Raw genomic sequence first — 26,179 nt, 5'->3', positions numbered from 1 at the left:
TTCCGCGATCTGGAGTTTGCCTTCCCGGCCGCGGTAGTACCTTCTTTTGATGAACCGTAAAAGGGTTAATGGTTTCGCATAAATTAGCTATCCGACCGAAACGGCCGCGTTAAAGGGCGGCTACCGAAGCAGTCGGTTCGAGAGGGCAGCGGTTTAATTTCATTTCGGCGGCCATTTAATGAGAAACGAAATTGCTATCGTCCTTGCGTGCACTGGAAACACTATGGTCTCACGCTAGAGGGACACGCAAGGACCATCAGGAGATTATGCGGACACTGCGGCGTGACATTTTTCATGCATCAATATATAAATAATTTGCGGTGCAATGATCCTTTTTCTTTTTATAGCCGGAGTCACAGGCCAACCCTGATGGGCCTCTCCTTCTGAGTGGGGAAAGATATAATGTAATTATTATCATAAATTTCTATTGACGGCAAACGACGGGTTCATTCCGTTAATCTTCTCGAAGCGAACATTGAATAATACTGCTCCAGCTTGCGGGCCAAGTGGCCAGAAATTTTCATTAACTGTCTTCTGTGCCTCATCATCGCAGAACCTTCAGAATCTGTTGAAACCGACAAAAGAAAACCCACCAAATAGCGAAAGCAAAATGGTTTTCTTTATTTAGTTTTCTCATTTCGAAAACACAATGCGGCAACATCGACCATTGGACCATCTAATGCGTTGGAGGGGGATTTTCTCGATTACGCAAGACAGCCGACAAAAGGACGGCTCTCTCTATCCCCGTCGATGGGGATGCATATTAAGATGTCCAATTACCATAAAAATCACCACACAGCCTGCGGTACACCGTGTGTTGCCGGCCGCAGTGCGATGTCCTCGCCGTATTATGCCAGCTGTGCGTTTTTCAAGAAAAATTTCCATAAAAATCTGCCGGTCCTTTGCGGTGTGCATTCGGGAGCTCCACCCGCTTGGTACTCTCCTGACAAAAGTCGTACTCGACGGCGTACTCCAGGGGCTGGCTGTAGTTCGGGTGGCCGTACAGGCGAAGGCTGGTGATGGTGGCATTGAGGGTTGCCGAACTGGAGCACGCTTCCTGGCGAGCAGTTTCCGGTGCGGTCACGTGTGCTCGAACACTGACCACAATCTGCTCGTCGAGATCTACGCCGAAATCAAGCTGGAAGCCGGGTAGAAAGAGTACGTGTCCCACCGTGGAACACTTCCAGCGTCGGACATTACACGCGAAGGCTCCGATCAGGGTGATCGGTTTGAGGCGTGAACGTTCCACGGAGACAGGCACGGAGACTCGGCCGCCATCCAAACTGGTGTGCTCTTCTACGACGTCACGAACGGGAAGGATAAAGCCAGGCCGCAAGAACATCGGCAGATCGGAATCGACCACCGAGTATTGAAGGACATCGTTGGCTGGCATTTCTTGGCCACTCCAGAGCTCGTAGAACGTGTCGGGAAAGTAAATCGCAATCTGTGTCATCTGCGGGAGCAGTACGGGGGCCACCAGCAGTGCCTCGCCAATCATAAACTGTTCCCACAGTTCAAGCGTGAAGTTAGCGGACTCTTCGTAGTGGTAGAACATGGGCCGAAGGTATGCCGTGTCCTCCAGGATCAGGGTGTGGAACATCTCAAGAAGCGCAAACCGTCTCCGGAGGGCCGCATGCATCAGACGTTGAGCGTAGCGACTGAACCGGTCCGGTGTTCGATCGGCAGACACACGGAACAGGGGCAGCAGTGACCCGAACTGGTACCACCGGATGCACAGCTCTTCCGCAACGTTTGGCCGTTCCAGCGGACCGTTACCACAAACCGGTGTTCCCGTGAAGCTGATGCCCACCACCGAGAGGCCGATGATACGATCGACTTCACTGCGCAGTGCTATCCAACTGGTGGATACGTTGGAGGGCAATAGCGCCGCCCTACTGTGCACATCGTGTCCTTCCGCTATGAGCAGTGCATTCGATGCGGCCAGCCTTTGTACGGTCTCCAGCGCGCCAACTCCGATCCGGTTGTGTTGCGAGAGGACCAATTGCACACTATCCGACAGCACGGTACTCCACGGAACAAGCTCCAGCAGGCTGGCGTTTAGCTGCTCCGGCTGATAAACCAGTTGACCAGGTCCGGGCAAGGTATTGTTTCGGTCATCGCGTGGGTTCACCTCCTCGAGTGTGTATCCATCGGCGGCCAGGTTGGCGATCTTGTGCCACTGCGACTCGAACCACGCCGAAAGGTTGGCCGCTTGCGAAGTACGCCAATCGATGTACACCACGGTACGGTTCCGCAGCCGGCCCTGGTAGGGTAGTAGCGTCGATCGCGCCCGAAGCAGGATGCCGTGTTCGCGGGCGTCAATAAAACTCGGATTACCCCCGTAGCGTACGGCAAGGACTAGCGATGGGACGAACTTTTTCTCCGCGTTCCTCAGCGTCTGTATGAGATACTCGACGTCCTTGTCGAGCGCCATGTTGTCGGAGATCCAGAACTGATCGTTGTGGAGACAGTGTGAATCGAACATGATCGTTTGGTTGAGCAGCTGCTCGAGATCGTGGCGGACCACCGTGAGGTTGCGCTTCGGTGACTGATTACAGACGTGCACTCCGTACGACCAGTAGGGCGGGCTATACTGGTTCCGAAGGATCGCTTTCGATTGTTGCAGGAGAGCGGCCGGAGTGGGGCCAGCCAAGAACTGCAGATCGAAGCTTTCAGCCAGCTGCGCACGTACGATAATAAGTCGCGAGCCCAGGATTTCCACCTCGGTCAAACCGGGCGTGTTGAAGATGACGCCATTGAACAGCTTAAGCTTCGCGTCTGAAACCAATAAGCAATCGGTGAGTACTTTCCTGTCTGGTGTCCACCAGTGTGGCCCCTGAACCTACTGTAGCCCATCACGATCGGAATGGCGGAGGAATTCTGGCTGTTTAGCAGCAGGTATTTGTTGCCCGGTTCCAGGTATGCTCGACCGAGCCCAAACAGAATGTCCGCCCCGAGATGCAGTGTCCACTCGATGAAGTTCTCGGTCACGATCAGTGGACCGCGGGCCGTTGAGAAGATCACCTCTTGATCCACTTTACGTTTCACTTCGAGGAAGAACGTGGGATTGTAGATCTGCACCTGTACATCCGCGGTTTCCAGTACCTTCACGGAGGTGTCCCGTGCGACAGTAGCATTCGTTTTCGATAGCAAAAACCGGAGCCGTCCTGATCCATCGTCGGGCACGAACACGTCAAAGCGTACCTCACCAAGAGCGGGCCCATACGGCGTTGCGCTTCTAAGGGGAGTCAAAATGGCGGGAGCACCCACGACCCAATCGCTACCGATGATGAGCTGGTGTTCGGAGGGCAACGAATGGTAACAGGTGGCGAGTGTAGTATAGCAACAGCCCAACTGGTGACACTCGGACAGGCTAAGGTTAGTCGAGCCGCACGGAACGTGATACAACGACGGATGGCCACAGGTACCAATGATGTCCCGCTGGCTGCCATGACCGATTTCCTTGGAGAAGAAAAACAGATACGCAAACACGGGCACGATAACGCTGGCCACGGCGAGGACCACAAACAGGCGTATTGTTTTGTTCAGCAGTAGCACGTGGATGAAAGCAGGTCCTGAGGCCAACACGAAAGGAAAGAACCGTAAGAATCAACCTGCGGAACTGCGATGCGATCCCAACACGACCCAAACGATGAGCTCACTTTTATCAAACTCTGGTATAACGCCTGCGTCGTAGTGTATCATCGTCCGCATGGAATTCCCACCGAACGGCGCTTTCGGCACATTTTCATCCTCCTGACGAAGAACCATTTTCTATCCACGGAAATCAATATCTGGACCGGGGTTGATTAAATCTTAATCTTAGTCTATCAATCAACGATGAGCACGGCACAGGGAACAAGCAATAAACTGTCAGTAGAAACTGTGATTGCACATTAATTGCCATCGTTGATATATGATACCGACGGTGAGCGGTCGCAACGGCGCACGGAGATACGTTATCAGCCAGAGGCGGCTTGCTGTTGGGCGCAGGGCAAGATAACGCCGCCTCGTCTAGTCGATCCTAGAGTGATGGTATCCAGACGTAATTGTTTTGGTGAAAGCAATGAATGGTTTGCGTTTCTTTCCAATGCGCTCTTTTAATTACTTAGAACAAAGTGAATAAATAATTTTGTTTGAAACTTCAGTCACCATGCTGTCTGGACCAACAAGTTTCCCGCCCATTTACTGAGCTAACAAAAAATAACATAGAAACATCGAATGAAACATCGAACCAGCTCACGCTCGGTCGCTTCTCACTGGCGAATATGAGAAGGCGTGAGATTCGGAGCTGAGAAAGTGGTTGCTGTACGACGAAACACAGCCGCGAATGACATTCACGGCTGTCATTTTCCTGTCACGCGAGCCGCGAGTGACATTCTACAGAATATCGACAGATGGTGCGTTCGTTGACCGTTTCAGGGTGTCTGGTGTGCTACGAAGGAGAATTGTAAACAACGTACTTTGCGTAGAGCAACGACATGGAACAGACATCCGTTCCGATGGCAGTAAGAATATCGAACGAAGCTGTGGCGTTTTGACCTCTCAGTGTGTGTGTCTGTGTGATTGTGTTTGTGCAGCAAGTTTTGTTGAGCTGTGTGGGAACGGTAAAATATTTTCTATCGTCAGGATCGCGAAGCGGAAGATTCGCGTTCGGGTTCGGGGGCGAACATAAAAGTGCACAGCATCAGCAGTCTTACAATCTCCCCCCGTTTTGGGTGGTGTTTAGTGTTGACATGGCCGCTGTGCGCTAAGTGTAAATATTATGATGTCAGAAGCATCTTTTCGCTAAGTGTTCATATGGTGAACGATGAGGCACGGCAAGAGTCGAAAGTGCGTGCAGTGACGGCATAAAAAAATCGGTCCCAAATTCGTCGTCCGCGGTTTGTTGGCATCGTTTTCGTTAGGAGCGCATCAATCTAGTGCAACAAAGGTCGATGGAGTGCTCGGTTTAAGCTAGGTATGTTGCCCGAAAAAGCAATGCCAAGCCTGCAGTGTTCCGTTTTGGTGACCTTCGAATGTGAAACCCAGAATACGGTGATGGTGTCATAATTTTGTGGAGCGCATAATTGCGAGCGACGAGTATGCCAATTACAGTTTCTTTTACTATGTGCGCATATGCGTAGTGAGTTTTTTCACTGTTTTGTTGCGAATCCATCGTCACTGTATCGCAACAAAGTGAATTCGCATGCCATCTGACGGTATATCGCCGTCTGGCGGTGAGACGCCATTTTAGAATTGGTATTTATAAAAAAAACGTGAAGTTTCAGCTGCGTGTGTGTGCGTGTGTGCACTGTGTACATGCATGAATGGTTTCGCGGAGAGTGTTTTTAATGTTGCTTTTCGAATGCATAGCGTTCCGAGCATCATCGAATACAGGAAAAGCAATATTGTCACCAAAAAGGCGGCTACTGATTAAAGCTGAACGGATCGCAAAAAGGTTGTCGTCGTCGAGGAAGGCGTAAAAGTCGAGCGCGTGAGAATGCGTGTGAGTTGGTGAGAAGAAGAGTAGTTCCCTCCAAATTGCACGGTCCGCATCAGCTGCCAGCTGCGGTTTAGAGTAGTTTTCACTGGAGCATGAGTGAGACGTCCGTCGAGGTGACCGCCCGAAAATTTCGGTCGAAATCGCGGTGAAAATCGAATCGAAGCGATGTTTATCGAATCAAGTATCGTTCCGCGCCTGCTGGAGATTACTTAAAACAAAACAAACGTTCGTTTGTTATTCCCGCTGCCTAATTCTGACAGTGCCCGCTGTTGTCATCGCTGGTGTGTTGGGAAAGACCATTCAAATATGCGCCATCCGATGCAACGTGTTTTTGACGTGTGTTGTGTTTGGTGTTTCGATCAGCAGCGAGCCAGTGGGTTATAAACTACGCCGCAGTCATCAAAGCAAACGTGTGGTTTTCTTCGTCCGTAAGAAGGTAAAACTTAAAGCTCCAAACGGCATTATTATGCGGAGGTTCTGGTGTGTTTTTAGTTCCCAAAACATCAGAAACGTGTATTTGAAAGACGAATTCGTGAACTAAAACCTGTCCTAATTTTGTGGGACGAAATCGGATACTACTGTTCCCCTGCCACGAGTTATTAATTACTCCGAACTTAACCCATTGTATGCTTTTTTGCTGTATTTTGAACTATTCAACTTTGTCAACAACACGAGAAAGGCCGCCCTGCCCAGTGGCTGTCCGAATCTTCCGCCTTCGAATGGTGTTACATCGCTTAACTGATATGACCTAAATATTTGTCTCCGTTTTCAATGGAATTCTACTGGTTTTTCCTGTAGTTGCCGTTGTCGGTGTTGCGTTTGGAGATGAACATTTGCATACAGGTTGTCTGTGTGCTGGAATTAAGAAAAATCGATATTTGTTGGTTAGCGGTGAATGTGAACGAAACATGCAAACTTACTGTTGCTTCGTGCTGCTGCTGCTGAGCTAGAACCTTTTTAGCACACGTTTCGTGCAATTCTTTTTGTGCAGAATTGATTTAATTTGCATGAAGTTGAAGAAAAAGTTGCATGTTTCATTCCTTGAATTCAATATTACCAATATTCTCGGATTGCTGTAATTTTTTCGTTTCCCATCCAACACATTAGCCTCCTTTGCGTATTAGAAACAAGGTAGGCATCGAATTTCGAAATGATGTCATATCCAACAACTGGAGGCCACCGTGATCGCTTAAAGTCGTTATTGTCTGTCAAAACTCAGCCATACTTAGCGCTTTGAGCTAATTTGTTCCAATAACAATACCAAAATGGAAAATGAAACAAAGCCTGTGACAGCTTTAAAAATAATTAGCTGAAAGAATTCGAAAATTTCAACCGGCACTTGCCTACGTGATGTAATCCAAGGGCAAATAGTTCCACTCAGCCCATAAACTCGTCCGTACCCGACCTTGAGTATCATGTTCCGTTTGCTGACCCTCTGTTTTCTCTGTGTATTCAGCCCGTTTTTCCAACTCCTTCATCCCAAGTTATGATGGACGATATCGGACGGTCCTTGCCCGTGGTCATTGCGGGTGTGTGGACCGTTTACTTTGGCTACCTGCCAAAAGTTTGTGAAAGGGCTCAAGGATAGCTTCGCAGAAGCATTGAAGCTTCCAATGGATGATTCATACAGTTATCCATCATAATGCTCGTCACGCCTCTTCCCACATTAATTATTGGCACTTTCATGTGGTGCACTTTTGTAAGTCGAATAATTTACGGGCTGCGAACACGGGGTCCATTAGTTATGTACGTTCGGTTGGTAATGTGTGAGAACATATAAGTTTCTAACACTTGTCTTATCCTTTGCATTCTAGGCTATGCTTGAACTTTGGCCCAGTTCTGAAATATTGGACTTATCGTGTGCATGGCTTGATCGGAATTGAAACGCTTATTGTTGGATGGTGGTTGGATGCATTGTGGTCTCAAACATTCGGCCATCGAGCATCTACGTTGAAGCAACTAGGTCAACAATCAATGTAAAATGACAACCGTGAAGAGCAGTTCGGCGGACACGAATCCGGCCGATAATAGCAAATCGCCCCTCTCATCATCTTCCTCTTCTTCGTCGTCTTCGGATTCCGACGATGGGTCGGACTCGTCCAGCGATTCCGATTCCTCCTCGGCATCCACGAGCAAAACGAGCAGCAAGAAGAGTAGTAGTGGAGCCCCACCACCCGAGAAGCCGCAGCAGTTTAGTGTTATGAGGTAAGATAAACCTGGGACATTTATTATTATTCTTGGTTTTTGTCGCAATATGTTAATCAGCAATTGACTGTTCTTCCATTGCAGTTCCGATAGTGCCGGACTTCGAATGAAGATAGCCATTCCTCGAAGCCAATCCAATGCCACACCAACGCCTTCCCCGACGATCGGAGGGTCTCCCGTGCAAGGTAGCCATCAGCAAACGTGTCAACAGCCACGGGTACCATCGCCGGCGGATGTCCAAACTCAGCAGAATGTCGGAGATGGTGGCGGCAAAACAAGTAGCGCGTTACCGCCAATGCAAGGTGGACCGTCAGCTTCGGGCTCCGTAGGTGGTGCGGGAACTATTTGTGATGGAAAGAGTGCCATGATGGAGTCGGCGGTAGGCCGGGCAGCAACCGTGAACACCGTTGACTCGCACCATCACCATCATCATCATCATCATCGTCACTCGACGAATGCCAAGGTTGCTGATGGAAGAAAGTTGGGAACCGAGAGTCGAACGCATTCTGCCAAAATGAGGAAACGATCACCGGCCAGTGGCATCGTGGCTTCGTCCGGTCGACAGAAAAAGAACGTCAGTGAAAGTGATTCGAGTTCGCCCAGTTCGTCCTATTCCTCCTGCACAAGCAACAGCGACAGTGACTCTAGCAGTACTGCGGGCGATCAGCAACAAGGTAGTAAAAAGTCAGCTGGTAGAGGTCTCACCAGTGCAGCAGCAAGAACGATGATGGGCACGACAAGAAGCGGTGGAACGGCTGCCAAGAAGCAAAAGATGCTGAAACGGAAGAAGGTAAGCTTTCTGGGTGCATGGTGGCTTTTATTGCGACGGTACTGTAGACCAAAATGAATTCCCCAAGCTAATGAGTGGCGTGCGTATGTTTGCGATGCATATTTTGCAGTAGAAGTGAACTTACTCTACAGGTCGTCCTTTGAGGGGCAGGCAACAGGAGCACTTCGACCGAAATTCGTTGAAAAATTGGAGCATAGATTCGATGCAAAAGTTTTTAATTAATTTTGCTACCGTATACGCTACGGTACGGAGCAAGTTTCATGGTTGAGAGCAAAAAATAACAGAAACGTGGAAGCACAAGTTTAGAACTCTGTTGCGCGCATATAATACCGTATACAGGAAAGTAAAGCGCGGAAGAAAGAAAAGGGTTTTCCGAGTGAACAACTTTGCGCAATATAAACAATTTTAACTTTTGAAATATTTCGCGTAAGCTAGTCTACTCGGATAACCTTCGTTTACATGAATGAGTTTGTTCAACGTATGTTTCTTTTCGCTCTGACACTTTTCGGTTTTAATCGGTAGAAAATAAAACATTCCCATTGCACTAGTAGGCACTTTATGTTTCATCTACCGTTATCGTTGGCAACCATTGACGATACGTTGCTTTCCCAAGAGGGTTGCTAAGTTAAGCTTGAAAAGTTGCTGCGCTAGAAAATAATTGGCATTTTTGTAATTTTTTCGCCATTTCTTTTCCGTCTAGACGAATCTGACCGTGTCCTCGAGCAGCAGCGACGAGGATGACGAGAAACCGGCACCGAGTTGCGGCAGCAGTAGCAGGGGAGCCCGGAGTCGCACGAACGATTCAACCGACACGGATTCCAGCTCGTCGGAACCGGTCACAAAAGCGTATACCCTGCAGCACCCTTCGAAGGGTGCCAAAAAGATGATCAGCGTCCCTGGCGCGTTCGGTGGCGATTTTGGAGCATGCGGAAAAGATGGTCTTCTAACGGGTGATACCGGTATGCTGATCAGGCCACCACTATCGACGTCCACGCCGGCCAAATCGTGTCTCAATTCGTCGGCAAACACCACCGCCACGACGTTACTCGGTGGGACATCCGTCAGTGCAGACGACGGTCTGACGGGTGACGCCGAAGGAGGGTTTGGTTCGAGCGACAACGAACTTCCGGCACTGGTTAGTGCCGCTATCCGGCGTGTGGAGAGTGGTTCCGATGCGGAAAGTATCCGCGGACTGTCCGGGGGCCCGACTCAGCAGTACACTTCGAGCTTGTTGCGCGATTTTGTGGTCAAAACGCAAATGTTGGGCTCGGTTGGCAGCACGGTGGTGGGAGCCAGCTCTACGGGAGGAGCGTTAGGGGCTACGGTCAGTGGACCCGCCAGTGGTGGCCGATCTTCTCCGTGTTCCTCTTCATCGTCCTCCTCGTCGTCATCGGGTGGCTCATCCTCGTCCACGTCGTCCGCGTCGTCGGTGGATGAAGCGGCCGATCCAGCAATAGGAAGTGCCGGTCCCGGCCCGGGCGGAGGCCTTGAGTTGGAGGTGCGTAAAATAAAGACCGAATCACCCGCTCCTTCGATGGGATCTGGTGGTGGTCGAAGTACGCCCCTCACGAATGGTGGCCTGCTGACGAAGGTGGACCAGCGAGCGTCACCAATCGTGGCACCGATCACCGCACCATCCCCACCGACCATCGTGCGACGCCGTGGTCGTCCTCCGAAATCCAGCCTGGCTGCTGTGCCGAAAGTCCTTCCTTGCGTTGTCAGTGAGTCGCCCGACTCGGGCATCCTTTCGACGCACAGTTCGAGCGGGTCTCCGAAGACGGAGAAGACGAAGCTGGTACCCGCAGGGGTGGTTCCGGCTAGTTCGTCCCGTCGCAACAAAGCCGAAACACGTGATGCTTCGATCGTTCCAGGAGGATCTTCCGGGGCCACAGGAGTGGCGGCGGCTCCCTCTTACGTTGGAACTGCACCAGCGATACTATCTTCGGTAGGAGCTTCCGGAAGTGGCCGCAATGTCCACAGTATCAACAGCAACAGCAGTAGCACGTCTTATTCGCTTACATCTTGCCTCGATCGTAACACGTACGCCACCGAACGGGTCCTGTATCCTCCTCGGTCGGCCAAAAAGCGTGGCGTTGGGCGGCCCCCGAAAGCGAAGGATCCGGCGCAACGGGCAACCGGTGGGGGCGCCACGGCAACCGACGATCATCTCGATCCTCACTGGCAGAAGATCGATATTAGTAAAAAGTTCCACGAACCACGGCTCAGTGGTTACAAGAGCGACGGTGGCCATTCGACGATTTGCTGCAGCAAACGGCTCGCATCGCAGAGCGGATACATTAGCGATTACGGTGGCGTGGCAACGGGTGGTGGCGGTGGTGGCCGGAGCCGACTGTCCGGTTACAAGTCCGATTACAGTTCACGATCGAGGCGCAGCTGTCGGGCCGGTGGCGGTGGCTACCGGAGTGACTACGGGCGAGCACGGAGCTGTGGGTATCGCAGTGACTGTAGCACGCGCCATCGGAAGCAAGTGCGCCGGAAACGGCGCAAGAAGATCGCAACCGATCCGCAGCACCCGCAGCAGCAGCATCACAATAATAATGTGAACGATCGCAAGAACAATAATGCCGGCGGCGGGGCGATCGCTGGCGGGAGCAAGTCATCGAGCGTTAGCGAACTGGACATTATGCTGCTTGCGGGTCTGACGCTCGGGAGTACGAGCGACGAGGACAGCTCCAGCACCAGTAGCAGCACGAGCACCAGTAGCAACCCGTGCGGTGCCGACAGCCGAGAATCGCTTTGTTCCGATCCCGTCAGCGACGAAGTGGCGACCGGCAAGAAAGCCGAGCAAGCCGATGGAAGGCGTCAAAGGGTGACAAACGCGGCGGCCAACAAACGGAGTGCCAGTGCGGTGGCCTCGAAGCAACCAACACAGCCGGTGCAGGCTCCGAAAAGTGTGCCACGGAAAGCGGCGCAACCCGGACCGGGTCGTGGAAGAAAAGCGGCCCCAGCAGAGAGTGAGGAAGAGGACGAAGTGCGGCGAGTTTCGGACCGAAGGTTTAGGTCGAAACCGATGGCGGTCACGGCAACGAAACCGAAACCACCGGTTGCTGCTCCTCCGGTGCCTTCGGTAGCCGCCACGGCTTCGGCAGCTTTGAAACTCAAATCGTCCGCCAGCGGCCCGCTTGCTGGTGCAGTAATCGTCGGTGGTGTCGTTCGAAGACCGGGACAGCGGGGACGACCACCGTCGGTCAAGAAGCTGCAGATGAAAGCGGCAGCAGAAGCGGCTGCGGCGGCCGCAAAAAGTGCAACCGGATTGGGACAGCTGTTGGCCCCGAAATGTCACGCCACCAAGCCACTGGTGCCGGTCAACAATTTCGCCGCCGTCTTCAGCTCGATGGTGAGCGGCAAACCGCCGGCGGCCACTGGCGGAACTTCCGACGGAATCTACAGCTTCAGCAGCTCGACGGTGGGGTCAAAGAATGCATTTGCCGCGTACCTACTGCGGGGCAACGAAGACGAAAGTACCACCGAGGCGGAAACGGCGAGCGGCAACGGAAAGGTGGTCAAGAAGCTGCCCCTCTCGAGGGCGAACGTTATAAAAAACTCGGAGGAATGCAGCCGGCGGTTCCAGAAGTCCAACACGTCCACGTTTGCCGGCGGTCTCGTGGGTTCAATCGATCTGCTGGCCCGGATCGCCGACGGCACGATACCGAAGGCAGCGACTACGAAATCGGTCTGCTCGAAGCGAAGCCGTCGGAAGAGCATCAGCGATCGGTTGGAGGTGATGTCGGTGAAAAGCCACGGTGTGATCGGTGCCAGTGCCGGTGGCAAGATCCGGCAGCGAAGGTTGAGTACGATGAGCCGATGCAGTAGCCGATCGGCCGGATCGAAGCACCCGACCGCCACTCGCCGACGGAGAAAGAAGCGTTTGCGATCAAACTCGGTCGCTCCGGGTGCAACGAGTGCTAGCGTCGGCGGCGCAATGGCCACCGGTTTGAAAGACGCCAGCACTTTGGGTGAAGTTACAAGCACGGAAGCGAAGATCAACCTGGAGGTGGAACGGCTGAGCGAAAGCTTCGGTGTACTTTGCCGTATCGATACTGCCACCGGTGACGGACCGTCCCGGGCAGTCGAAGCAAGTGTCCCACAGGAAAGCGCCAGTGCGACCCCGGCGGGATCGGCTGGGACGAGCGGACCTCCACCTCCATCGGGGAAGCCGCACCAGAGCAAGCGTTCGGTAAAGAAACGGAAAGCCTCGGAACACGTGACGACCACGGAGTCACCTTCGATGGCGGGTGCCGGTGGTACAGCGGGTGCTCTGGGCCCTGGTGGTGGTCCAGCTGGAACGGGCGGAACCGGAAAGCGACGAAACAAAAAGTCACTCCCGACGCAAAGCCCCGACGATCACAAGTTGCCGCTGAAAAAGCGGCACTATTTGCTGACTCCCGGCGAGAAGGGAAACAATAGCGACAACAATAGCGGAGTGGACGAAACGGGTGGTAGTGGAGTCGCGAGCGTGACCTCCGCATCCGCCGCCGTCGCCGGAAGCCACACGGTGATCAATCCGTGTGCGTTTGGCAGTGGAGGCCGACTGTCGGCTGGCTCGGCATCGGCAGCGGTCGGATCGACGCTCTCTGGGACCGCAACGAAAGCCGTCACCCCGAAAAAGCGGCATCTGTTGAAGTCTCCCGAACCGGGACCCGTTCCAGTCGATGAACTCCACCTGCAGCAGATTAAGTCGAGCGATTCTCCGCTCACGATCGTCAATGGCTCGATCGTGGGTCTGCTCGGTGAGCCCGGTAAGGCCGGAGGGTTACTGTTGAGCGAAGCCGCCAGCATGACACCCGGAGCTTCCATGGCCAGTGGCGGTGGCAAGAAAAAGCATCACCGACAGCAGCAGCAGCAGCAGGATGCTGGCCACCCGGCGGCGTCCTCATCGAAAGATCGTTCCGGTGGTGCTTCAGACCCTGCCGCTGGGACCGCTCACCATCACCATCATCACCATCACCACCATCACCGTTCGACGCCGCCCTCGCGGCCCTCGGTCATACAATCGTCTTCCTCCATTCTTCCATCGTCCGGCAGTGGGCCGCCTCCGGGAGTGTTTGAACCGACCGTTGATCTGGAGCTGGCCATTCCACCGGCCGCCTCCATCCCGTCGTTGATTGCCAAGGTGGAAATGCTCGATTCACCGCGCCTAACCAAGGAAGGCACGACACCGGTCGGTAGTGCTTCGACCGGCACCATTGCAACGAAGCTCGAATCAGCCGACGATCTGCTTGCCACCACCGTTGGCCAGCGGAAGGCAGGTCAACCCGGGGCCAGTGGCACTGCGGGCGGATTGCTTGCCACCGTAACGGGGTCAGTTTCGGAGAAGGTACTCGAGAAGCTGCTCACCAAAACCGGTGCTCACCATTTGCTGCTGAAGAAGAAGCGCAAGAAGCCCAACCGGACCGGATTCCCGACGGTCAAGAAGAAGAAGAAGAAGCTTGGTGAAGGGGGAGGCGCGGCCCTCGAACTGGATGGTATGCTCGAGTTGAAGCCCGAACTCGGGCCGGAGTTGTTCGATTCCTCGAACCTAACACGCCACGTACCCACCGAAGCGGAACGTTCTCGGATGCGGGAGAAAGAGGCCTCCGGGGCGAAGGCGACGACCTGCGAGCGAGTTCCGAAGGCTGGTGAACCGACGGATAGTTTCATCGAACGGGCCGGCGTCGGACGACCGCGGCTATCGGTGGTCAGCCTGGAGAAGCTTCAGGGCAAGCTGCCACTTGGTGGACGCGAGGTTGCAACGACGCCCCCGGCAACGGGTGGTGGCCGTGGCCGAAAGTCGATCAATCCGCTGGCTTCTGAGCATCTGCAGTTGGCTCCGCACCACCATCGAGGCTCGCTGGAGAGGCTAAGGAGGGACGACTCGTCGCCGAGTGGTCGGAAGGGTAAATCGAAGGTCGGAGTGACCAAATCCGTGTCCTCTGGTTCCGGTTCCGCGGTAGCCGAAATATCGAAATCGAAGTCGATCTCACGATCTTCCTCCGTCAATCAGCAGCAGCACCGTCTATCGCCGGCTAAAGCTGGCGCAGTGACCGCAAGAGAGCGACTGGGAAAGGACGGACGTTGCCGAAGCAAGAGCGTATCCGCGTCCGTCGTGGTGGCCTCCTCCGAGAGGCTTCCGAATATCGTCAAGCTGGGCGAAAGCCTCGCCAAAAGTGCCGCGAAAGAGAACAAGGAAAATAATAAGCTCTCGCCGGCAAGATCGTCGTCGATCGCCGTCGGGAAGAAAGCCTCCGTCAGGGAGCAGCAGGCCGCACGGCCCGTGTCCTCTGCTGCCGAGACTACGCTAGACATATCGCCGACGTCCGGAGTGATCCGCCGAACGCGTAGTTCTTCGATGGCGCTCGATCCGGCAGAGATCGGCAAGCTACCGCTGACTGGTGCAGTAGCATCGGGCAGCGCTAGTGGAACGGTGGAGGAACAGGGAAGACATCCGGTCACCGGACGCGGCACAGTAGCGGGACTCGCCGCTGGCCATCACAATGAGGATTCGACGTCACTGGATTCGATGCCACTGCTGAAGCGGGTCCATTCGCGTTCCATCTCCCGGCTACAGTCCGTGATCACACCGTCGTCCGAACCACCGCCAGTCAGTTCACCAAAAACTCCCGGACGACCCAGAGGACGGCCCCGGACCACTTCACCGAGTCAGGCACCCGCGACACCTCAATCGCCCAAATCCGTTGGCCAGGGCCGTGGTCGCCCTCGAACGATCCCGCTCGCAATCTCGAATCTTGCCGCGGCCAAAGTCCCCGATCGTGGTCTTTCTCCTGCACTCTCGTCCCCACCCGTAAGCCCCCGGACCATTGCCGCTGGTACGCCAGGCCGGCCAGGAAAGAAACTACGACCAGACGGACGAAAGTCGGTTCCGGTGGTTGGCGAACCAATCGAAAGCCCCCGGGCGGCCGGAAGCAGTGGCCGAAGCGCCACCAAATCCGCCCTTCCAATGACGATGCCGTGTGCCGTGCTTCTGTCGTCCCGCTTGAAGCGTGGCAAGAGCGATGAAACGTTGCGCGAGCAAAAGTTGGCCGAAAAACCGGGCAAAAAGTTGAAGAAAGCGGACACCGGCGGCAGTGGCCAGGAATTGGTCGCGGTGCCCTCTGCGGAGACGACGAGCAACCAAACGACCCCTACGTCAGGGCACGCTACACGTGCCAACGATAAACGTGGACTCAGCGCGGCACCGATCGTGGAACCGATCGATCCGGAAGAAACGGCCCACGCCGTCCAGCCAGCGAGCAGCGTCGAAGAGCCGGAACACGATCCACTGCCACCCGACGAGGGTCCGTCGGATTTCTTTCGTCTCCTGGAAACTCCGTCACCATCGGCCTCATCAACAGAGGGGCGTGACGTGGCCACCGGTACCGGTTCCGGTGCTGGTGGTCTGCCAAAAGCAAATCGGAAGCTACCGCGCAAAAAGTACATCGCTGCGGGTCTGTTTTCCGATTGCTACAAGGACGACGGTACCGGTGGTGGCGGTGCGGGGCCAAAGGTACCACCGGAAACACTCCTTCCACCGCCCGCCTACTGTGAGCGGTTCCTCCGGCGGACGGTGCGCGACTTTCAACTACCGTACGATCTGTGGCTGTTGCAGGAGAACGGAAAACTCCCGGGACGGAGTGCGGTGCCGAGCTGGAACTATCGGAAGATTCGCACGAACGTGTACTACGACGTGAAGTCGAACCCGTCGACGGACAACCCGCAGTGCAACTGCCGGGCGGACAGTGGGTGCGGCGACGATTGCCTCAATCGGATGGTGTACACCGAGTGCGTCCCGGAGCACTGCCCGTGCGGGGATCGGTGCGAGAACACGAGCATCCAGCGGCACGAGTACGCGCCGGGGCTGGAGCGGTTCATGACGGAGGAGAAGGGCTGGGGCATCCGGTCGAAGGAACCGATCCGGAAGGGCACCTTCATCATGGAGTACCTCGGCGAGGTGGTGACGGAGAAGGAGTTCAAGGAGCGGATGCGGTCGCTCTACCTGAACGATACGCACCACTACTGCCTGAACCTGGACGGGGGCCTGGTGATCGATGGCCACCGGATGGGGAGCGACTGTCGGTTCGTGAATCACTCGTGCGCCCCGAACTGCGAGATGCAAAAGTGGTCCGTGAACGGGCTGTTTCGGATGGCGCTGTTCGCTGGGCGGGACATTCACCCGTACGAGGAACTGTGCTACGATTACAACTTTAGCCTGTTCAACCCTTCGGAGGGACAACCGTGCCGGTGTGGGTCCGAACAATGTCGCGGCGTGATCGGAGGGAAATCGCAGCGCATCAAACCAGTTCCGCTGCTGGCGTCGGGCTTGGGAATGGCGGAGGGTGCAAACGGAGAAGCAGCACCGACGGGGGCCACCGCTCAGGGTGGAGATGCTACGACCGGTGCCGGCAGTTCGTCCTCAGGGGGTGCACTGGTGGTAGAGTTGAGTCCCCGCAGTGCGGCACGATCGCGTAAACGGCAAGCGAAAAAGAACCAACCCATGGCGCACCTGAACGGAGCACCGATCCCAACGTTTCATCCACCGACGGCCAAGGAGCGCGGTCTTATCGTCGAGCATCACTGCTTCCTGTTGCGCAATCTCAACAAAATACGCAAGCAGAAAGAACGCACGGCGGCCCTGGCATCGGCAGCGGCGACGGCATCCGGCACCGGGACGAGCTCGTCCGCCAGTGGTCTGGTATCGCCCGGTCAGGAGTTGGGTGGAACCGTCGCCGGTGACCAAGCGAACGGTGGCCCCGGGAAACCCTCGCTGGCATCCCAAATCTCTGCCCTGCGCTGTCCACGGAACATTCGCACCCGAGGGCTGGCCTTTGTGGAGGACGATCCGGAGCTGGAGAAGACGGCGCGGATTGCGGTGGCACTGAAGGAGATCTGCATCGAGATTGCCACGCTGAAGGGTAAGTACGACGCGGACCGCGCGACGTTGAATCTGTGCTGATCATGTTGTGTGTTTTCGTTTGCATCCATTCCAGATGAGAAAGGACATCCGTACATTGCGAAGCTGCAGCTACCGTCGAAGAAGAAAACGCCCCTCTACTACGAGCGCATCCCGAAGCCGATCGATCTCGGGCAGATCGAGGCCAGCATCGAGCAGGGTGCCTACCGGCTACCGAAGGCGTTCGAGGACGATCTGCTGATCATGCTGAGCAACGCGATCAAGTACTTTGGTATCAGTTCACCGGAAGGTGTTGCCTCGGAGGCCCTCAAATCGCACTACTACACCTGCAAGGCCCAACAGGTGCCAAAATTGCAGGCATACATCGGCGAGGACAACGAACTGTTGCGTGGTTTCGTGCCGAAAAAGGAACCGGACGAGACGGTGCCGCCAAAGTCGAAGCGTGGCCGCCGCCAGGAGCAACCGGAGGACATCATACGCTGCATCTGCGGGCTGTTCAAGGACGAGGGCCTGATGATCCAGTGCTCCAAGTGTCTGGTGTGGCAGCACATCGAGTGCACGAAGGCGGACCCGAACGTGGACAACTATCTGTGCGAACGGTGTGAACCTCGGACCGTTAACTACGAGATCCCGTTGAACGAGTTCACGGAGGAGGGTTACCAGTACTACGTGTCGCTGATGCGGGGCAGTTTGCAGATCCGCCAAACGGACACGGTGTACGTGCTGCGGGACATTCCGATGGACCCGGATCCGGCCGACGGGCCCGGGGCGCCCGTCCGGAAGCACACGTACGAAACGATCGGCAAGATCGAGTACAGCGAGTGCGACATCTTTCGGGTGGAGAGCCTGTGGAAGGATGGCGAGGGCCGGCGGTTCGTGTACGGGCACCACTATCTGCGGCCGCACGAAACGTACCACGAGCCGACGCGCCGCTTCTACCCGAACGAGGTGATGCGGGTGCCGCTGTACGAGGTCATCCCGATCGAGCTGGTCGTCGATCGGTGCTGGGTGCTCGATCCGGTCACCTTCTGCAAGGGCCGGCCGGTCGATAGCGCCGAGCCGCACGTCTACATCTGCGAGCTGCGCGTGGACAAGAGTGCGCGCCTGTTTTCGAAAATCTCGCGCCACTCGCACCCGGTCTGCATGAAGTCGTACGCGTTCCACAAGTTCGAACAGAAGCTCAAGATTGCGAAAACGTTTGCGGTAAGTTTGCCGGCCACGTGAGAGGCTCGTTTGCTCGTGGATTTTTATCTGATCTCCCTAATTGTTCCCCGCAGCCACATGATCTTGGTTCGTTGGCGCATTTGCTGTCGATCAGAGACAAGCAGAAGAAAGGCTCCAGAAAGGACGACGGTGGCACCGGTGGACAGACGGTTGTGGGGCTAGGTTCGGCAGGTGGCCACGGTATCGGTGGTAATGGCGGAGGAAGTCACTCCATCGGTTCGAAGAAGATGACACCGATCGTGCAGCTGTTGCCACCACCGCCAAAGGTGAGTTTCACGGAGCGGCGTGCTTCTTTCGCTCGGTTTTGTTCATTAATTGCACTCATCCAACATGAAGGCAAACATCCATAAAACACACTTTAATGTAGAATTTTTTGTTATTTTTACTATAAAAAAGTACGTTTATTGATAAAACAGTTAGCAAGATAATGCGTTGTAAATTGATGGCACACTTTCCCCTTCATACTGTGATCTGTGGTTAGCAAGCCATTTTACAATTCAAATTTTCCGGTCGTCAAGGGGAAGCAGTCGAAGGCAATCAGAGAACCCATTGGAAGGTAGCGACATGACAAAGTAGTAGTAACTGACAGACCTTGAAGATAGCAGCTCGCTACACTTACTTCCGTTGGCAAGCGCCGTTCAGTTTCTCTAACTATCATTAATCCGCGAGGTTTCAGTAGCATAAATTCAACACGATCGGCGGGGAACGGTATTTTCCATACTATTATTGTTTTCAAATAACTTACCTATTTTGAAAATAACGAATTGCACCGCATCACAAGCATCACCTTCATCATCTTCGATCATCTCTCTCTCTCTCTCTACTCATGCGTCGCCGACTACGCTGTTGAGAGGTCTCGTAACATAAACATTTGTTTCCATTTTGTCTTTTTCTTCCCTCCCATCGTAAGACCGAATCGTACGCAGAGCGATCCCTTGCGCCTCTGCTTCCGGAGGTTAAGGTGAAGTCTTCAAAAGTAAGGCCCCGATTATTAGTTTCCAGTTTTTTTTTTCGTTTCATTCCTTCCTTTTGTTTTCTGACCATTGTGGCGGCATCTATCGACACAGGCTTATTCTTGAATCGACCGGCTGAACGGAAAACAAAAACAATTAACTTGAAAACGGATGATGGATGCTGTTAATGAAGCGGATTTAGGCACATGATTTACAATTAATATGCTCTTGCTTTGTTTGGTGTTGCACCCATTTTTCTTTCACCAACCACGCAGACACTGGCCGAGAAGCGCAACCGGCTGGAGCAGGTCCTGTCCCGTTTGATGCAGAAGCTGGCGCTCAATCCGGGCGCGGTGCCGGTGGTCGACATATCCTACCTGCTGACCGGGCGCGGTGCCCGGCTGCGACGGACCAACAACTCGACCCCGGTGCCGATTATTTGAGAGTGGGTTCGCAAGAGGAGGAAACGGCGTCGCAAATGGAAGCGATGCTACGATTGAATGCCGTCGCCGCAGCCGCAAAAACATCCGTCCGTCGGTGTGGCGTTCGATCGGTTTCACCCTCGCTGGATCTGGATCGTTGGGAGCCAACGAGCTCGAAAGCATCTTGAGCAGCCAAAGGTGCAACTGCTACTACTATGTCATATGTTGAAGAAGTCAACTTTTAAAGTCATTCACTACTCTAGGCAGAGCAACTGATGTAAATGAAAAGATTGTTTCAATCCGTTTTTTTATTGCTATACGTAACAACACCTTATAACGGAGTAAGGATGTGCGCTAAACCAACACATTTCGCAACCGATGATATTGTACTTTATTTATTCTACTAGTAATTTGACATTAAACTTTTATTTACACACGCTAATACAAATGATATTATTACAAATGAAGTTGCCCCGTGCAAAGTAGGCGCACATAGGATCAGAGTAGTCAGAGTAACATTGGTTGATTGTAACACATGAACGAGAGTGTCATTCGAGATTCTAGTTTTGCGTTTATTTGCGACTTCAGAATGGACGAAGTGCTTACGGACGGACGCTCTCCGTAACTGCTTAAACTCCACTCCCGTGTATCGTTGATGTACCTTTGCGTGTTGGGACGTTATATGCCCTATTTATCGTTTTTAAGGTTTAGTTGTTAGACGTTTCTTTATTCAAAAATAAGCAGATAATATGCAGTAAGCGTCAGTGCCGCCTCTTGGAAGCTTCGCCCAACGCGTTCGCGTTTATCTCAAACCGCAAACTGCAAACCGCACTTGCGTGCCGTGCCCAACAGCCCAAATGAAAAAAAAAACGAGGCCCCACGTTGTTATTTATTTATACGCCTTTCATGTGCTTTGTTTTTTGGTAGCTTTTTTAAAAACGATAGAATAAGAACACACCTAGGTAAGGCCACATTGTGCGTTGGTGGTCTCGCTCGATGAGTAGAGTGGGTAACGCCGAGGCACAATAATCTCGCGTTGAAGATATTTTTGAAACTAAACACGAATTAACACACACACACATACACGCAAACACCGGAAGGACTGCAATACTTTAGGCTTTCGAATCGAATAGATAGGACTGGCTGTAAACTAAGGCATCATTGTGTAAAGAGGCAGGAAGAGCGGAAGAGAGTAGGCGATAAATTAGATTTTCACAAAATTTGAAAAGTTTTACATATGAGCGAAATGATAGAAGAAAGTCTGTTGCAAGCAATTAGAAGTTTATTAATTTATATCTATGATGAGCAGCTATGCATGCCCGAAACGGAGGGAAGCCATTGGCCACAACAGTCGACAGCATAACGCGGTTAAACAAACGCTTTAATAGGGATTTCGAAATTGTTGTACAGGAAACAGAGAAGAGACCGACGAAAAGAGAAAGGAGCTCTCAGAACACTACTTCGTGTAAAGTTGAAGTTGGAACAAAACTTGTATATAAAAGTATACATATGAATGAGGGCAGTTTTAGTATATTCTCTTGTCTATATTAGAGATTGACTACCGCGGAAGAAATAATGAGGCTTTCATTGCGCGCGCGCCATCTCGAGCTGCAAAAGCGAAAAGAGACACACATTACTACGTTTGGTGCTAATGGAGACGAATGGATTTGTACATACACACGTGACATTACATTACATTACGCAAACACACATCTCTACGATCATACAAATGTATATAAAATAAATAAAACAGATAATTTTTGGGAATATCTTTGTCTGGGCGCTGTTTGCTGACTTCCACTGTTTATCATCAACAGCTTCCGAAAAGGCCATTTGGCTAGCGCACACGACTTGCAAACGGTCGGGCAGATCGGAACACCTAATTACCCTTCTTCGACACGACACGCAGCCCGTCAATGGGCAGCGCAAACACGGATTTACAAATTCGAATGCCGAATGTCAAGAGGGAAGAACGCTGCATGCCATCGCCACGGTACGTGCGCGGCAATGATGACTAAATTCTGCGCGATACGCAATAACATTTTTCGTTCCTCGAACCGATCGTTGAGTTGGCGATCCTTCGGCTGTCTATCCACTCTCCTCGGGGTGCGGCGTTCATGTAAATTGATTCCGTCATAACTTTCGGACCATATCGTCATCGTACGTTGTGGCGTGGGGCGGTTAATCGCACGATCACACGATCGACCGAGAGAGCCGAGTGAGTAAGCCTCGTATCTGTGTCCCCGGTGCACCCCCTTCAGGATTAGTTGCTTGTAATTAGGATTTGTATCATGATCTTGCTCGATCGTGACGTAACCGTCGTCGACCAAAAGGGGTGTGTGCGGGGAGAGCGAGATAGAGAGGCGTTATCTGTCCATCTCGATCTCGGGGGAGGCCTAGTCATTAGGTATGCATTATGACCCCCGCCTCAGTAGGTCACACATGACTCCTGGCGAAGGTGTTGCTTCGCTTTCCCACGTTGTTTCCTATGGTGGTGACGTCGTGCTATTAAACCCTTGTCATTAGGCGAAGAGAACTTGGTTTCGGGAATTTGGTTGAAGAATCGAAACCAGTAATAAACGAACGATTTCATTGAACAAATGTTAATATTAATGTTTGGTATAAAGCTGGAAAAAATACTAAGAGAGCATAACGTAGTCTAGCCAAAGCTCGTTAACTTTGCTAAGCTTTACGCATTTCAACTGAAATGTTTCATTTCACGCGAAATTTTTCAAAATTGTACTAAATTCTGGAAGAAGAAATAAAATTACTGTAATTGTACTAAATAAAATTAAAAAAGGGGCGCATGTGACTTATTAAGCTTTAAGCTCGTTGACAGGTAATGGAACCCTATTATTTTTTCGTTTTCATCTCTGGAAAACCCCAAAACAACCGAACACAGCAAAGCTTCTGATTTTTTTCGTAATACGTTCATCTACCGGGTTGTGTGATTTTATATTGCCTCACACGATATGATTCATGTCCTAGCGATGAATCCTGCTGTAGTACGGAGGGCGTAAATGAGAACCAGGATAATGTACATTAACTTCTCAGATCTTATTAATAAAAAAAAGTACATACGCATTAACGCAGAGCACAATCGCATTACGCATAAAATTTTGAGTCACTTTCTCAACGCATGATTGCGAGGGTTTTTCCTATGCGCATCTAGATAAGCGCATCTTCCCCGAACGGGGACCTTTCGCAAGTTGTTCAACTTATCGGCATCTTCATTCCAGATGCTGTGGCGAAGTTACCAGAACAGGTCTGTGACTAACACGGACTGAATCGGAAAAATCGAGAATTCACAACCCCGAAAGTCCCACATGGCAAAGATGTACCATCACGAGAGTTATATCAGATTCAGGGGCGTATTATAAGTATAAGACGTGACGACGCCGAGCGGCCAAGGTGCTCAGCGACCCTCAGAACTCGAATCAATATTCTCGCACCCTCTTCTCGGTGGACTCCTCCGTCGTTCCCTCGTCTCAGGAGCCCGAAAGTGTCCACAGCGGGGCCGGAGAGGAGTTTTCAGGGAGTTCGCCGGGCGTAGTAGTACGTACGGCGACTGACTCACGCCAGTGAAGCTGCCCAGGCACGACGATATCGCACTCACGTGTGGTGCGCGATCGTTAGGCTTTACACGCGTACGCGATCAGTGAAATCGAAGAATTATGCAGTATGAATGCTAATTACGTGTGCTGATCACTGAATAGTGTTATTTTCATATTCAAATTGAATCGCACTGCAATAAAACCTTTGAACAATATTGAATAAGGTTACGGACAATGTAACGTTAGTGTTCGTTCTGCTAACAACTTCTAACCCCAACCAACGTGTTTGTCTTTTTGTATAAAAACTTGGGGAACAGTAGACATTTATCCGCAATGACTCCTTCTTATTTGAGTACTTCAAAACGCATTGTGTCAAACGCGATCGGTCGCTTGTGTCCACCCGTGTGCGGAAAACTCACCGTCGGAATACGTACTGAAAATACGGATTTTAATAATTTATGACTTTTAATCATCGCATCATCGCGAAGCAAAAGGGTGGCATTTGAAAAATTAATTGACACATTAGATCATCAACCGCTCTCGGGTGCCGACCGCGGCCCTCCACGCGGGGAATGATTTGGCGAAGAGTATTTTTTCAAGTAGTTTGTAAACTTGTTCCCCGACGGAGAGCCCGCATCGCCCGCGATGCGCGTTGGATGGAGACGCGTGGTGAATCATCAATCAGCGACCCTATCGGCGACCATCTTTCGGGGTCTCTCCCTCTCTCTCCATTCTCATAAAAAAAAAAAATCATACAGTAAGTAACAGGTAACACAGGATCACATAATTTCGACACTAACAATGGGTACGAAATTAAATATTGATCTTAGCTCTTCGCGCCAACGGCAAACGATGTGCCACAAGTGGACGAAGTTCCGAAGGTCCGGCGAATATGAGAAGCAGTCAGAACGGGTTTCGTCTAGTGTGTGTCCTATCACCTTTTCGCCTTCTATTCACACTACGTTGCCAAAGATCGCGATCGGGGAACTGAACGTACGGACCGGTTGAAAATAATATCCCACCACGTACAGTGACAACTTAATTGGTAGGTATATTCAAAAAAATCTACTTTAAATTTGTTACATTTTCATGATTCTGCAGTGTGAGCGACAGAGTTAGCAAAAATCGAGCCACTTTCGTCGAAAAGAAGCCAGAACTGTTCCGACAACAACTTTAAAAGACCTGGAGTCATCGAAAAATCCATCAAAAGAACACCTAATTTGCTTTTACGTAAAAAGGAAAACCATTTTCATTACTTTATGGAAATATGCCTGATATTAGGAAGTTTTTGTAGGCTTAGAGCAACCGATTCGAACCGGTTCATTCAAACCACCGATTGTTTCAGATAGTAATCGAAGTAGTCCGATCGAAGTTATCGAACGGTTCGCTACCGGTTGGATTAGGTTGGTCAAAGCTTCTGCTGACGCATTTGTAAATTTGTGACCACGAAGAACGAACGAGTTAACGAAGCGCAAAACGGTGCCGAGTGCGTGCGAAGCAGATCCGTCCACCTTCTAATCGATGAACCGGATGCTCTGGATGGATGATAAAGATTTCACGCGAAACCGTCAGTGGTATAACCGTCACAAGAGCGTCAGGCCTCGGACATTCAGCTATCAATGCGCATCATTTTTATGGATTGGCCTCAGCTCTTTCTAAGGATGTGACAGAATTATGAAGGAAATTTAAGCCCGTCCATTTGAGTGCTGCCCTCCGAGACGCCAATAACACATGTCTTTGCGCATTTTGGCAACGAATGGTTTAAGAACCCATAGGACGCCGGTCCCGGAATGGCGTTTCAGCGCCATCGCATGGCCACATGTTGTTGTGTCTCTCATAGCCATAATAGTGCTCGGAAGATCGATCAGATTACATATCGCGTAGGTTTTTAAATAAACACACCAACACTCTAGAGCAAACAATACGCTCCCCCGCCCGAACCTGCGCCGGTCACATTGTGTCTGCCCGGGGGCCAGTTTCAGGAGGCCGCAACTTCTATGGGCTTCTGCATGCCAAAGCGCAATCTGCAAACAAATGCATCATTACGCGGATCGTGGATCGCATTCGCCACACACATGCTGCGCGCCATGCTGCTTCCCAGGGAGTGCGCGTCGCTGAATCCAACTGGCGCACGTGACTAATATCCGTAATAAACCGTGGCATGGCGTAGCGTAGCGTAGCTACTGCACCCACGACACAGCGAGAAGGGCGCCTCGAGTTATCAACCTTCACGTTTTGTGTGTCGGCAAACGGGGCGGCGATGAGATGCGATGCAGCAAAACTGCATCTAACCGGTGGTGGCGGCATTCGGTACGCCACTTCTTGGCAATGAGCAATTGGAATAACTTACCCACCGACCGTCGGCCGTTCCAGTTCGCAATGTGTCACAATTGAGGGGATTTTTTTGGCGGCCAAAAAACCGTTGCCAGTGGGAAGTTAAATTAAATCATGCTGCTCTAGTGGAGTGATTAACACTCGGCAGAGTGTAGCAGGTTTTCAGTTACTCCTTTCAATTCAAACAATTTGATTTAATTGTTTTGATAAATAAAATGGGACTTCTGCAATGCTTTAACAGCATTAGGAGCCGGGCCGTCCAGCACATAGAGCGGGCAGTTCACTTTTGCTTTTCGTTGAGTGC

General features: G+C 52.2%; 2 protein-coding genes across 2 annotated transcripts; one reads left to right on the top strand and one right to left on the bottom strand.

The window, feature by feature from the left end:
• Positions 1-700: 700 nt before the first annotated feature.
• On the bottom strand, positions 701-3,771 carry LOC128275231 (lysosomal alpha-glucosidase-like). The gene is made up of 3 exons (XM_053013655.1): positions 3,663-3,771; positions 2,847-3,575; positions 701-2,778 (listed from the first exon to the last, which is right to left on the bottom strand). The coding sequence occupies exons 1-3, from the start codon at positions 3,769-3,771 to the stop codon at positions 869-871; spliced, it is 2,748 nt and encodes a 915-aa protein (XP_052869615.1). The 3' UTR covers positions 701-868.
• A 3,695-nt stretch (positions 3,772-7,466) lies between these two features.
• Positions 7,467-21,681, top strand: LOC128272015 (histone-lysine N-methyltransferase ash1). The gene is made up of 7 exons (XM_053009723.1): positions 7,467-7,690; positions 7,775-8,480; positions 9,181-17,389; positions 17,465-18,591; positions 18,666-18,878; positions 19,523-19,588; positions 19,841-21,681. The coding sequence occupies exons 1-7, from the start codon at positions 7,467-7,469 to the stop codon at positions 20,006-20,008; spliced, it is 10,713 nt and encodes a 3,570-aa protein (XP_052865683.1). The 3' UTR covers positions 20,009-21,681.
• The last annotated feature ends 4,498 nt before the right edge of the window (positions 21,682-26,179 follow it).

Source organism: Anopheles cruzii, chromosome 3, assembly GCF_943734635.1.
Source record: "Anopheles cruzii chromosome 3, idAnoCruzAS_RS32_06, whole genome shotgun sequence".
NCBI lineage: Eukaryota > Metazoa > Arthropoda > Insecta > Diptera > Culicidae > Anopheles > Anopheles cruzii.
Note: the sequence above shows the minus strand (reverse complement) of the source record. Positions and strands in the feature narration are given on the sequence as shown.

Excerpts from the sequence above, each read along its gene's own strand:
- LOC128275231 (XM_053013655.1), bottom strand. The coding sequence starts at position 3,771 with ATGGTTCTTCGTCAGGAGGATGAAAATGTGCCGAAAGCGCCGTTCGGT. Across the intron at positions 3,576-3,662 it reads TATACCAGAGTTTGATAAAA|GACCTGCTTTCATCCACGTG; the intron begins GTGAGCTCATCG and ends TGTTGGCCTCAG. Across the intron at positions 2,779-2,846 it reads TCCGATCGTGATGGGCTACA|ACGCGAAGCTTAAGCTGTTC; the intron begins GTAGGTTCAGGG and ends TATTGGTTTCAG.
- LOC128272015 (XM_053009723.1), top strand. The coding sequence starts at position 7,467 with ATGACAACCGTGAAGAGCAGTTCGGCGGACACGAATCCGGCCGATAAT. Across the intron at positions 18,879-19,522 it reads TGTTGCCACCACCGCCAAAG|ACCGAATCGTACGCAGAGCG; the intron begins GTGAGTTTCACG and ends TCCCATCGTAAG. Across the intron at positions 19,589-19,840 it reads TTAAGGTGAAGTCTTCAAAA|ACACTGGCCGAGAAGCGCAA; the intron begins GTAAGGCCCCGA and ends CCAACCACGCAG.